The 14,994-nt window shown below is 38.1% G+C and overlaps 1 protein-coding gene across 1 annotated transcript in view; it reads right to left on the reverse strand.

The window, feature by feature from the left end:
- The window catches only part of LOC127650931 (KH domain-containing, RNA-binding, signal transduction-associated protein 3-like), a 167,582-nt gene that overhangs the window by 59,302 nt on the left and 93,286 nt on the right, over positions 1 to 14,994 (reverse strand). The window contains exons 3-6 of the mRNA XM_052136588.1: positions 11,452 to 11,568; positions 5,959 to 6,105; positions 4,567 to 4,706; positions 1,564 to 1,750 (exon numbers count right to left, since the gene is read on the reverse strand). Of these exons, the coding sequence (XP_051992548.1) occupies positions 1,564 to 1,750; positions 4,567 to 4,706; positions 5,959 to 6,105; positions 11,452 to 11,568 (591 nt within the window). The remainder of the gene's footprint in view (positions 1 to 1,563; positions 1,751 to 4,566; positions 4,707 to 5,958; positions 6,106 to 11,451; positions 11,569 to 14,994) is intronic.

The raw sequence follows: 14,994 nt of genomic DNA on the forward strand, positions 1-14,994 counted from the left end.
ATAAAGGCTCTGCCAATATAAAAGCTTAATTTAATTAAAGGAAAATATATGACCGAAATAGACTACTACTGTATAGTTAAGTAATATTCACTGTAATAATATAAATAATGATAATAATTATAAATAAATAGTAATTTTATTATATTTCAGCAATATCTCAGATCTGTGATGCTCTGTTATGCACACTTTATTTGACAAAAATAACTCAAATGTAAAATCCAACTATGGAGTTATTTTTGTATCGGTACTTGTACTCGTTCTCCAAAAAATTGGATTGCGACATCCCTACTTTAAACACCAACATATTGTTTTTAAAACCTTGTGCTTCCCCAATAGTTTCATAATGAAACTACCATGGACAGTTCACACGTTACACGTTAGAAAGAGTGTTTCTTATTCAGAATATGATCTCTCATGATGGTTTGTTGATCTCTTAGTGATTCTCTCTTGATTAATATGTAAGAAAAACTCAATTGGCTCTCTGGATAATTAGAAGATCCCTTATCTCCAAACTCCAATGTGGAGAAAGCACCATCTCAGCACTGATTCATCATGACAGCTCTCGATTTATCATCACACAGATGTTGAGATCTTTCCAGTGTTTCAGATTCCTGCACTGACACGTGTTCTGAAACTGTCGCAAAGATGGGCAACAGCTGGCGACAGAGTCGTTTCCTCTGACCAAAGTGCATTCGAATGGCGACCCCTAAATAAACCTGTCAGATATGGTTAGATATGGGCACAGCAGGGCACTGTGCCAACTGTACCCACCTCTCGGCCCCCACCATCTGTGAAATATGCCACATACGAGCCAGAAGACCTCTGAGACGTGCAGCAACGAGAGCAGCTGGCAAACATTCAAATAAGCTCCATAAAATGAGTAAAAGTGTTTGAAGTGACGCTGATAAATTAAAACTCAGAGCAGAGGAAATCTATAACAGTGTCAGAGCAAATAAAACAATTTTCCACATAATCGCAAACAAAAACAGAAGCAGATGAGGCAGATAGATGATTTAGGATGTCTCAGAACCATGTATCGTTCCGTTACAACTGACAAATGAGATCAGTGTTGGGAAAAATTGGTTTCTGTAAGTGTCTCTGTGGGCTATTGAATTGTTTCAATAATTTATTGATATGAGAAATGGTGACAATAAAATACTGGCAATTATAGACATATATAATGGATCACTCTTGCTGTCAGGGCAGAGGAGAAAATGACTAACGGATCTAACAGAGTAGCTCAGTTATAATGTTGGCTGTTGTTCTACAGATATGGTTCAGAACCAGAACTTCTAACACTAACTGCTCCAATAGCTTTCAAGCTACATCAACCAAACTTGGTACAGACCTCCATACTGTTCTAACTTAGTGTGCTTTGTCTTTTCTAACTCATCAGACATTCGGCTTTCCTGTATCTGACCTTCAAAGTGTCCAAAAATCGTATAGACTTTTATTAGCCCAAAAAGCAGTAACAAACTAGTAACGAAAAAGTCTTGAAACCAAAACAGCACCTCTGTTGGCCAAGAGGTGCATCAGCATGCCTGTAGTATAACAATTACTTACATATTCACCATAGGTGTCCTGTACGACCGGAGGGGGAGGTCTGTAGCCAGCTGGGGGCGGAGCTCCTCTTGCTCTCTGCGAGGGAACACCCCTTCCTCTGGTAGAAGGAACCCTGCTGGGAGGAGCTCCTCTGGGCGCCACACCCCGTGGAACCGCAGCCTGAGGTGGAGGAACGCCCCCTCGACACCTGCACAAGAAACACATTACCTCGTGTGTTTGAAAAGTTGATGTAAATACTATTTATTATGTGTATAATATTGCAATAAGTGAAACATTATAGGAATAGCACAGTTTTCAGCTGGATCACAGATGTTTATTGTTTATATTTCATTGAAATTTGTTCAGATGTGATTAGTGAATTAATAGTAGGAAAGGATCTTTACTAGTTTTTTATTCAATGTCAATTCAGAAGCCCCTTCCCCCAACCCGAAAAAGTTTTACTAGCATTCAAACTTATCTAGTTTCTGGCTTTCAATTGCTAAATAACAATTTAGGGCTGATTATGTCTCTTTCTTCTAATGGAAAATTATTTTGACAGTTTGATTTAATTTTTCTCCTCACTTGAATGGAAATGAGATGGATTTGAGAAAATGACATTAGCGTCAGTCCATGTGTATGTCTGCCAGTTATACCACATTAAACTCTCAGTGGAGTTTAAAATACTTATCTCATTAATTGTCAAAGAAAAAACAATAAAACGAGAAATTAATACGTTATTTTGCCTTGTGTAACTAAACATATATTTTTATTTTGAGTCACATAAAAGGAGGAATTTTCAAGAAATCTTTATGCTGCTCTTTACATACAACAGCAGTTCATACAGTAAGTCTGTCAAGGTCGAAAAATAACAAATATATTAACAAAAGTGCTCTATAAAAGTAGCCCATTCCACTTGTGTGCTATATTTCATGTCTTCTGAAGCCAGAAGAAAACTTTGAGCGTCATTATTGTTTGTTTCCATATGCCCAAAATGGCATTGGTTCTAGTGTGCTATTTTTTTTTTTTATCAAAACAGATTATCATTGATTAAATACTGAAATTTGGGTCTATTTCTCACACAAGTTATTGTATGGCTTCAAAAGGTTTGAAATACTGTTCACAAGTTGTATAAACTGTGATTATTAACTGTGATTATTATGTGATTATTATGTGATTATTAAATGTGATTATTATGTGATTATTAACTGTGATTATTATGTGATTTTTTTTAACTGTGATTATTATATGATTATTAACTGTGATTATTATGTGATTATTATGTGATTATTAAGTGATTATTAACTGTGATTATTATTTGATTATTAACTTTAATTATTATGTGATTATTAACTGTGATTATTGTGTGATTATTAACTGTGATTATTATATGATTATTAACTGTGATTATTAACTGTGATTATTATGTGATTATTAACTTTGATTATTATGTGATTATTAACTGTGATTATAGTGTGATTATTAACTGTGATTATTATGTGATTTTTAACTGTGATTATTATGTGCTTAATAACTGTGATTATTATGTGATTATTAACTTTGATTATTATGTGATTATTAACTGTGATTATAGTGTGAATATTAACTGTGATTATTATGTGATTATTAACTGTGATTATTATGTGCTTAATAACTTTGATTATTATGTGATTATTAACTGTGATTATAATGTGATTTTTAACTGATTATTATGTGAATATTATGTGATTATTAAGTGATTATTAACTGTGATTATTATTTGATTATTAACTTTAATTATTATGTGATTATTAACTGTGATTATTGTGTGATTATTAACTGTGATTATTATATGATTATTAACTGTGATTATTAACTGTGATTATAGTGTGATTATTAACTGTGATTATTATGTGATTTTTATCTGTGATTATTATGTACTTAATAACTGTGATTATTATATGATTATTATGTGATTTGTAACTGTGATTATTATGTGAATATTAACTGTGATTATTATGTGATTATTAACTGTGATTATTATGTGCTTAATAACTTTGATTATTATGTGATTATTAACTGTGATTATAATGTGATTTTTAACTGTGATTATTATGTGAATATTAACTGTGATTATTATGTGATTTTTAACTGTGATTATTAACTGTGATTATTATGTGCTTAATAACTGTGATTATTATGTGATTGATTAATATGTGAATATTAACTGTGATTATTATGTGATTTTTAAGTGTGATTATTAACTGTGGTTATTATGTGCTTAATAACTGTGATTATTATATGATTATTAACTGTGATTATAATGTGATTATTAACTGTGATTATTATGTGCTTAATAACTTTGATTATTATATGATTATTAACTGTGACTATTATGTGATTTTGTTAACTGTGATTATTATATGATTATTAACTGTGATTATTATGTGATTATTAACTGTGATAATTATGTGATTATTAACTGTGATTATTATGTGATTTTTTTAACTGTGATTATTATATGATTATTAACTGTGATTATTATATGATTATTAACTGTGATTATTATGTGATTATTAACTGTGATTATTAACTGTGATTATTATGTGATTATTATGTGGTCAAACTGTGATTATTAACTGTGATTATTATGTGATTATTAACTGTGATTATTATGTGCTTAATAACTGTGATTATTATGTGATTCACAGAAAAAATAACAGCATTCAGATTTGGAAAGGCATGAGGGTGAGTAAATAAAGACAGAATTATAATATTTGGGTGGACTACCTTACTTAAAAAAACAAAACAGCTAAAACCAGCTTTAAACCAGCTGGTTTGCTGGTCTTAGCTTGTTTTGTCAGTCTAGTCTCCTAGCTTGACTAGCTGACAAGTGCCCACATCCCATCTAATACCAGCAAAAAAGACCAGCATGTGACCAGGTTAGGAGACCAGCAAAGACCAGCAAACCACATTAGATTTCAACCGATTCTTTCTACAATTAATTCTTTTCACTTTAAACAGATTTCACCTGACATTCAGATGTACCTGAGATTTCCGGGTGCTGGTGTTCCTCTGGCTCGTGTGATGGATTTTCCTCTAGCTGCTGGAACTTTCGCATCCTCTGAGCCGCCGTTCAGATATGTCAGCTCCTGTAGTTGAGCCTGTCTGATCTCATCATTGTAGTCCTGTACCACACATATACACACACCAGCTAGTTAATGAGGTTTAAACGCTATAATAGTCCACTTGTTTTTCAAAGGGAACAATAATATATAACATGTGTTTTTCCTCTAGGAAATGTTGTAAATATAAATAATAGTATTTAAACCAGCTTTTCATTAGCATAACAGATGAGACTATGAGATGTTACAGTGTAATCATAAAGTCAATATCAACACACACATATGCACAAACACACACACACACACACACACACACAAATTTACTAAACTGTTTGGGCACTTTTCACCAATATCAGTGCAAAAACCAGCATCTTCTCACACAGTGTTTTGTCTTGTTTGTTCAGTAAAAGTATCCAAATACCCTTCAAAAACCCTCCAAAATTACATAAGATATTAATTCTTGTGTTCAGATAAAAAAAAAAAAAATCTAAATATAAGTTGGGATATGAAGAATAAACTTAATACAAAAAAGGCTTATTTTCTTACCCCAATTTTCTTGCTTTAAGCAAAAATCTCATACATTTTGGAGAGATTTCTCTGAACACAAAACACTGGGTTCTATTTTAAGAGCATAAGAAAACATAATCAAAATAACCAAATGGTCAAAAAAAACAGCAACATGTAATGACCTCTCCAAATTCTTTCACCGGCCCCTTTTGTGGTGACTTATCATTCTACAACAACAGGTAGAAAATTACCAATACAAAGTAGATAATAAATACATTGATAATATAAACATTACTCAAATAATTATAATAATATATGACCTCTAGAAAATTGTACTCAAATCTCATCAAGTTTTGATTCATAAAATGGCTAAAACATTGATTGGCAGGGACATAATCTAATGTTCCTCAATAAGTTTGGACATGAACATTATTACCACCTGCTGGTGGAATATCCAAACTGAAAATGTAGAAACTGAATTCAGACTTTGCGCTGAAAACAGTCGAGTTGCTGAAACGTCTAAGTGCAATGACCCGTTTCTCAGGAAAATAGCAAATTTTAAAGCTTTACGTCACTTAATTAACTTACAGTATACCCAGAGTTTCCACTCATACACCCACAGACAGCTCAAACACTCCCAACCATGCCACTTGGAATGGCGTTTAGAATTACACTTAGAATTGGCGTTCTCACAGAAATCGGATAAGACATTCTCAAGTTAATGTATATTATTTTATGGATGTTTCGATATTTTTACCAGAAAACGAGACAAAAATACAAAGACAGGTTTTTTCCAGTGTAGACGTACCGGAATAAGGAATTTCTTAATCTCCTCCAGAGCGTGTCCCATTCTTGCATATGCCTCTGCGGGTGGAGCAAACACCTCGATCAGCACGTGAAGATCTTCGTTAAGGTGATTATACTTTGCTTCCCCGCTCTTCCGAAGTTCTTCTTCCTGTTAGCGTAAAACATACGAAAGAAAATCAAATGCAGCATGACTTAATTTGTGACAGATTAAATCTTCTCCTCAACAAGCCACAAAATTTCAAGTATCATTAACTTATGTGTCCAAGTTTAATACTTATGATTAGGGTTTGTTTAAATATGTAAGAATGGGGATCCTGGGTAGCTCAGTGAGTATTGACGCTGACAACCACACCTGGAGTCACGAGTTTGAATCCAGGGTGTGCTTAGTGACTCCAGCCAGGTCTCCTAAGCAACTCCTGATGTTGCTTTAACAATGCAAAAAGCACTTATCAATTTACTTGAAGTGAAAATCAATCCTCATTTCCTGTTTAATAAATTAACCAATCACTGTGACCCGCACAAGAAGAGACAGTCACAATGTAAGTCAAACTGCGTTTTAATGCAGGCAGGCAAAAGTACAATCAAGGGGCAAATCCAGTGAAGAATGGTCAGGGTGAGCATTAAATCGAAGCCGGGAATCAAGATAGGGTAAAGGGGCAACTCCAGGAGAGAGTGGTCAACGAGAGCGTAGGGGGTCAAAGCCGGGGTAATCAGAATAAGAATAACAAGTGGGAGCAAAAGACAGGGGAACAAGGGGAGCTGGCAAGCTAAGAGGTGAACGAGAGGAGGTCAAAACTAGACGAGACTAGCGGGGGGCAAAGACACGGGAAACTAAATACAATAACCAACAACCGTGAGACGAAAGGGTAGTGATATATATAGGGGCGAGTGCAGGTGTAAACCATGACAGGTGATGAGACGAGTGCAGGTGAAACTAATGTGTAGGAGTGCAGATGACGCGAGTGCAGGTGGTCATAATGTTCTGGGGGATTGGAAACGCGTGAGAAACTCGAGGAAGGGAGATTGCCTACGAGCATGTGAGCGAGTAGGAGCAAAGTGGGCGTGAGGGCTCGAGCGAGCAAAAAGAGCGTGCGAGCTCGAGGGGGCGGAACGAGCGTGGAAGCTCGAGGGGGCGGAGCGAGGAAGCGGGGTTCGTGACAATCACACAGTCATGCAGAACATCTCGTGTTTTTAAATCCATAAGATCTCTTTCTCAGTGGTGATGTGGCAGTGACAGCCGACTCGTCAGTAAGATTTTGCGCTTTTAGCTCTTGAATTACGTACTTAAAGCGTGATTGTGTCACTCAAGGCCAGCTAGAAGGTCTCTAATGGGACATATCCTAAAGATCACAACCAACAAGAACAAATAAATCAATCTGATTGGCTGATGAATCTGACAATCTGACTTTATTTGCTCATTCATTTGCACTGTTGAGGGATTCTGTGGGAATTCTGAAGGCCGGACGGGGTGGAGCTCAGGCTCACACACTGCTTCGGCTAACGAGCTCGGCTTCGGGCATTCGATTTGTGAAACCGTTGTCACACTTTGCTTGTAAGCATCAGGGAATAAATTCTGATTCTTTTGTTTGTTTGTAGATTAATTAAGAGTGGAAAGCGATTAAAAATAAAAAATACAAACAAGGTGATTGAGAATGAAAGGCTTTGCTGGCTCTTAGAAACCGCCGCAAGAGTATCGCATTAGTAGTTTATACGTGTTGAATGCATCTGAATGGGCTTTTGTATATATATATATATATATATATATATATATATATATGTTACACTTTGAAAAGGCTGGACACTTAACCGTGCATGAGAAGGAATGGCATGCGGAAAAAATAAGTATCCACTATTTATTTGTATAAATGAGATGCAGTTTTCTTAGGGGCTGCTCAGACCGAAGACGCTCTTGTGCTTAAAAAAGCTAGATGCTGTGCAAATAATATAACATATCGCAGGTGTCCCTAGACACAATATTAAAAGTTAACCTGAGATGACACTGATAAACAAGGCATTGGAAAACAGCAAGATGCAGCACAACGGTCAAATATGTCTGACTAGCAAAAATTTACATAGAAAAACAATTGAAAAACTGCGCAGATGGACAAAAAATGTGTTCCGTATGAACGGCCCATAGAAGGAAACACCCTTTTTCCTTTATGATCTTTTCTGATAATACCCACTTTCAAATGACGCTGTGTCATATACACAGATAGAAAATATATAGATATTATTTAATTAATAAACTGCACACCATGGTTGTGCCATGCATATTCAATTAAATTAAAATAGGAATTACATATGCATATATAGGGTGTTCTTTGTTCATGCCCAAATGGGTTTTTGAGCAGGGGGATCACCAAACCAGATCACTCAACCTTAAAGCCTGGGGCCCCCCCGGGGCAGTCAAGGGCCACCTGGTAGTCAAGGGCCCCAGGTCAATGGCCCCATTGGCATGGTCGGTAATCCGTCCCTGACTGTGAGCCAGAAACATGGCAAAGAATTGCATCAGCCCACCTGTCAAATGCACAGTGGAAGGGTGAAATTCCTTAATTCAGAAGTGTTTCTCTCTCTCTCTCTCTCTCACTCTCTCTGTGTGTGTGTGTGTGTGTGTGTGCTTCCTCTGATGTCATGGCGCTAATCTGGTCTCCTCAAGAAAGTTGCTGTTATGCAAATAAGATGCTAATTTCCTCCACAGATCTGCTGTTTACTTTAAGAGGTCAGCACGGAGCAGAGATGGCGAGGTAATGGAGAGTGTCTGTGTGTGTGTGTAAAGGCAGAAGAAACTTCTCTTGTGGGGTGTATATGTTTACTATGGACGTCGTTTGGCAACTTCTGTGAAATTCATTTCTGTGAATTCTACAACATCAAAGAGAATCATGAGCTTTAAGCAAATCTCTCCTCGCCGCTGCGGGATGGAACTGCAGGAGAATCTCGGGAAGGCTTCAAAACCGGGCAGCCCACAGGACAGGTAAGCATCCCAGAAGACAAAGCGTCCAATTTACCGAGCACAATTCTATCTCTCTCTTTTTTCCACAGAGCGTTTGTTCACCAAAATCTGACAGGACCAGAGGAGAGCAGCAGTCAATAACAACATGCCCAATTAGAAGATAAAACCTTCCAGAAAGCCTTCAGAGTTCTGTAACAGCTGTCTGAAGGGAAAACGATTGCTTGTGTAAAGAGTGAATATAAAAGCGAGCATGATTGTACATGTACATCTACATGACCTGTGGTAAAGCTATTCCGAAACATCCAAAAACCAGCAGCAAATTAGTACATTCTCAAAATATGCAGAGGAGAAATGTCAATTATTTAATGGGGAAAATAAAATGAAAAAGTCTTTTGAAATAGAAGTGAAGATGCGAACTGGCTAGCTGTTATTTGACATAGAAGTCTTAAAGGTAGGCTATAGTTCACCCCCAAACAATGTAATTAATAAATAAACAAGAAAAAATTATTCTGCCAAAATTACATTTATTCTCTGATAATATTTCCCTTTTTCAAAATGTTGTCATGGCATCTAAATTTTGCCTTTTTTTAAATTGAACAAAAGCAGAAAATAAAAACATGTAAAATTTTGCCGGTTCCAAAAACAAAGCTATCGTATATCATCAGAAGACTTGGAATACGGCGCACAAATCATGTGGACATGTTTTGTCCTTTTGTATCTTAACAGCACTCGTCTCTAATCCTTTACATTGTGTGGGCAATCTCATTTTTGTTCCACAGAAGAAAGAAAGTCATATTGTTTTGGAATGTCATGAGGGTGAGCAAATGATGGCACCATTTAATGTTTATGGTGAATTTCTTTACATTTGCAGTAACAAAACCAGCTTGTCAAATTAATTAAGGTCAAGGTGAGAAAGATGGATAAGAACTAAATTAAGCCTTTATTGCAAGAAATCTCATCTACAATAATCAGTGGATCTCAAGGGGGGAAAATACCAAAGTGTAGATCATGACCCTTTTAAACAGAAAACAATGTGCCTCTGAATGACTTGAATTGACAATGTAATCTTGATTCAGTGAGATGCTGGATGAATGAATCTGTTGTTTGTCAATAACATCCCCAAAAACCTCTCTGACAATCTCTCTCTTTCTATCTTTCTGCCTCTCTCTGACAGGACACTGAGGTCAGCATTTCTTTATGACACTGCATCCTTCTCTCCAGGTGAGGAAAGGGGTATGTTCCATCAGCAATTATCGATCAGTTCAATCAGCAAAACAGCTCGCAGAGACGCAGCTGAGATCGCTCAGTGCACTTGTCACCGGTGACAGCACAGACAATGAGACAACAGGACAATTTCATAAGTTACTGCATCATATACTCTTATTAACAGCTAACACTGATAAAAGAAAGAAAGAAAGAAAGAAAGAAAAGAAAGAAAGAAAGAAAGAAAGAAAGAACAGATTTATTATAAAAAGCAAATGAACAAATAAACAAGTGAGCAATCAAACAAAAATTAAAGAAACTTTACCAACGAAAGAAAGATTGAACGAAAGAAAACAAACCAATGCATGAATTAAAAAAGGAAAGAACAAAAAAGCACAAAAGAACAAACAAACATATGAACAAAAATAAATGAATAAATAAACAAATTAATTAAATAAATAGAAAACATACAGACAAAGTTAACAAAAGAATGAACATAATAAAAAAATTTAATGGAAGTAAGAAAAAAGAATAGAAACAAAAGAAAACAAAATGGGAAACAATGAGAAAGAAAACAAATAAGAAAAGAAAAAAGAAAGATCAGAAAAATTAAACAACAAGCAAATGTAAAAAATGACCAAATGAATGAACACAAAATTAATGAAATAAAACAAACCAACTAATCAAAAAAGAAAACAAATAAACAACGGGAAATAAGCAAACCATTGAAAGAATGAACAAAATCAAAAGAAAGTAAAAACAAAAGAACAACCAAAAGAAATAATGAAACAATGAAGGAATTAATTAAAATATACAAATTAACAAAAATATTTGAGAAAATAAATGAATGAAAGAAACAGAAAACAATAAAAGGACAAATATAGGAGCGAACAAACAAAATAAGTGATAGAAAACGATCCAACATGAGAAATAAAAAAAGAAACAATGAAAGCATTAGCAAAAGAAAGAAAAATCTAGAACAAACTAATGAACAAAAGACAGAATAAAATAATGAACAAAAGAACAAACAAAAATAAATGAAAGAATATGAACGAAAGAAAGACCAGATAAACAAAAGAAAACAACTAAATAATTAATGAGCGAACTAACACAAATTAAAGGGAAAAAATAACTAATTAATAAAATAATGTATAAAGTAAACAAACAAACAAAATAAATAATCGAATACACATTTAAAAAAAAAAAAAGAAATAAAGAACAAAAGAGCAATCAAACAATTGGACATCTGAAATAATGAATGAATTAAAACATAAAATGAAAGTAAGAAAAAATGAATATGGTAACAAAAAAAGGAATGGAAATAAAAGAAAGAAATATTACCTTTTCTTTGTCTCTCATGGATCCCTTGCCAAGGATGGACATCTTGGTCAGTGTGTCCTCCTGTAGTCTCTTTAATGAGTTCCCTCGAGGGCCAAGAAGTTTACCCACAAAATTAAACTATTCAAGAGAAAAACAGAGAGAAAGATTCACTCACACTTTATTGTAACACTATTTATTTAAATATATCATTAATATACATTCCCCTTCTGTCACTCACTCGACGTTATGTCGAGGTAGTGACACTAGGGGTCGCTCTTGGGAGACCCAAACACCATCTTTGAGAAAAGGCCAATGAGAATTGGCGAGTGGAATTTGCATGCCACTCCCCAGGACATATGGGTATAAAAGGAGCTGGATGCAACCACTTATTCAGATTTTTTCTTCGGAGTCGAGCAGTTGTGTGTCAGCTAGCTGAATTCCACTGCCGGTCCATTCACCTCTAAACGAAGAAGCGTATGCTGTTGGATATAGGGCGCATTCCAGCAGCTTTCTCTCCTTCTGCACGACTTTGCACAGCAGTTCTCGGCAGTGAAGAAGCAGACGGAAACAATACAGCACATCTTACCCCGGCACGGTTCAAGATCCCATACCCCGTCTGCTCACCGAAGGCATCCCCCTGCAGTGGCAAAAGCCCAGGCGGCTCCAGCACAGCCTGAGCCCAGTTCTCAGCCCCAGCGTAGAGCCCCCTACAGGAAGCTGACACCCCCACCTCACTGCCTAGCACTAGGACCTGGGAGGCCCCTAAATGTCCCTGAGATGGATGACCCAGGGAGGAAGACATCCGCTGGAACCCTGGATCTGGTGTCCAGAACACTCTGTCCAACGTTGGAGGGCTGGGACGTAAATCTATGTTTCCTTTTGTTTTGTTTTATCCACACCTTGAACGGGCTGTGGTTCCCATAATTTTCAAAGAGCGGTTTCCTCACTCCTTGGGTCACACAGTCAGTGTTTACAGCCGCCATTATGATGGCGAACGGACACCGAATCCTCGCAGCCAGGGCCCCACGAATGCGGTAACCCCACCATCGCACGCCCGGCAGCACCAAACCCACACCCCCAGCCAGCCGGTTGTGACGAGTCTTGACAGCCCAGAGGGCCCTTTTCCTCAGTCACTGACCCACCCTATGCCGGGTACGCGGAGCAAGGTAAGTGCTTCGAGGTTCCCCTTGGGGAACTGGGATGAAGCAAGCCAATGAAGATGAAGCCAATCTTGGACCTGCGAGTTCTGAACTGGGCCTTACACAGGCTCCTGTGCATTTTGGCGTGCATCCGGCATCAAGATTGGTTCGCAGTGGTAGACATGAAGGATGCATACTTTTATGTCTCAGGTTTACCTCGACACAGAACCTTCCTACGGTTGGCTTTCAATGACTGTGCGTATCAGTACAAGGTCCTCCCCTTCGGCCTGTTCCCTCACATCATGAAGGTCGCAGAGGCAGCTCTTGCTTCTGCATACTCAACTACCTCAACGACTGGCTGTTACTAGCACACTCTCTAGAGATGCTGTGTGCACACAGGGACCTAGTGATCACCACCTCAGCCATCTAGGGCTTCTGGTCAACTGGGAATAGAGCAAGCTCTCCCCGGTTCAGAGAATCTCTTTTATCGGCATGGAGTTAGACTTGGTCTCGACGATAGTGCGCCTCACAAGAGAGCATGTGCAGTCAGTGCTGAACTGCCTGAAGTCATTCAAGCGGAGGACGGAGGTTCCACTGAAACATTTTCAGAGGCTCCTGAAAACACGGAAAGGTTCCTACAACCCCTTTAGGGGTCAGTTGGTGAGCCTGCAAGCGAATCTGCCCCAGAAGGTGGCAGATCCAGCCTCATCGTTGCTGTTTCCGGTGCGTGCTTTGCACATCTATTTGATCGCACGCAGAGCTCTAGATGCTCTGAGCAGCTCTTTGTCTGCTTTGGCGGGCAACAGAAAGGGAACGCTGTCTCCAAACAGAGGCTTACACACTGGATCGTGAACGTCATCGTTCTGGCATACCAGAACTAGGCTGTGCCTGCCACTTTGGGAATACGAGTACACACTGGCCAATGGCACCTCTTTAGCAGACATCTGCAGGGCAGCGGCCTGGGCAACATCCAATACATTTGAGACCTGTGCATTTTCAGGTACAAACAGGTACGTTTACGGGACAGCTTGCCGGGAATACCGCTTGTGTACAGCGCCTTTCCCTCTGTGAGGCAAAGACATGCACTTTCTTTCCCATGCGAGTTCACAAACACGTGAAACCTAGATTTCTTCTTCCCTAACCCTGTGGCTCGCAAATTCGGCAGAGGAATTCGCAGCCAGACCCAGTACGTGCGCTAATATGCCCTGTACTAGGGTAGGAGCTCTACAGGTGCTGGTTACTCCAGTAACCCCTGTGATGTATTTTCCTCAGTACGGCCTCCCTTTCGGCAGACACACATCTCTCTTGGGAGAAAACAAACTGATGCACCTGCAATTACGCACACAGCAGTTTGCTTGCACCTGCATCGTCAGTTCACGTAACACAGTTTAGATGTTGTAGCATTTTTGTGTAGGGACCCCTAGTGTCACTACACTAACACAACATCGAGTGCGTAGCAGAAGGGGAACATCTTGGTTACTGTTGTAACCTCCGTTCCCTGATGGAGGGAACGAGACATTGTGTTCCTCTTGCTACAATGCTGTACTACCCGCTGGAATGTCCGGGACCCCGTCTCGACTCCTCAGCACAAAACCTGAATGAGTGGTTGCTGCCAGCTCTTTTTATACCTGTATGTCAGAGGAAGTGGCATGCAAATTCCACTCGCCAATTCTCATTGGCCTTTTCTCAAAGATCAGAGGTGTTTGGGGCTCCCAAGAGCGACCGCTAGTGTCACTACATCGACACAACTTCTCATTCCCTCCACCAGGGAATGGAGGTAACAACAGTAACCGAGATGTTAAACGTTTCAACTCATGGAAATCTGCACTGGCCATGGCAAGACTTTGATTTGATTGGTTTTTATACAAGGACACAAAATCCAAATTTTTTCTTGAAGGGACAACATCTGTAAAACAACAGGAATGATGTAAACTATAAAGAGAAACACCATGTGATTCAGTGAAGTTCTTAATCACAGACATTGTTTGGTGTCAAATTCAAATGGAAACAGGTGGCAAGGATCAAAGATACGAGAGAGAGAGAGAGAGAGAGAAGAAAGAGAAAAAATTAAGAAGAGACCAATGATTGACAAAAAGATGGAAAGGAAACACTATGAAAAAGATCAGGCTGGCGAAGTGAGATATTTTAAAACACTCTCGTTAAAACGCTTCACCTGTTCCTGCTGTCCAGTCTTGTTAGCGATCTCACTGTCGAACCTGAGCGGAAGATCAAACCCTGCCATCCATAAAGACCTCTGAGAGCCAGAGACACAATTCTAAACATTCACTGCAGAAGTGACACCCTCGGGAACATTCTTAACCTCAAAAGGGACATATTAGAACAAAGAGGCTTTAGAATCTAATGCTGACTGTTACAATTCTGATGCCAGGATTTGTGGACAGCGGAGTTTGAGCTATTACAATTT

Source organism: Xyrauchen texanus, chromosome 10 (assembly GCF_025860055.1).
Source record: "Xyrauchen texanus isolate HMW12.3.18 chromosome 10, RBS_HiC_50CHRs, whole genome shotgun sequence".
NCBI classification, from domain to species: domain Eukaryota; kingdom Metazoa; phylum Chordata; class Actinopteri; order Cypriniformes; family Catostomidae; genus Xyrauchen; species Xyrauchen texanus.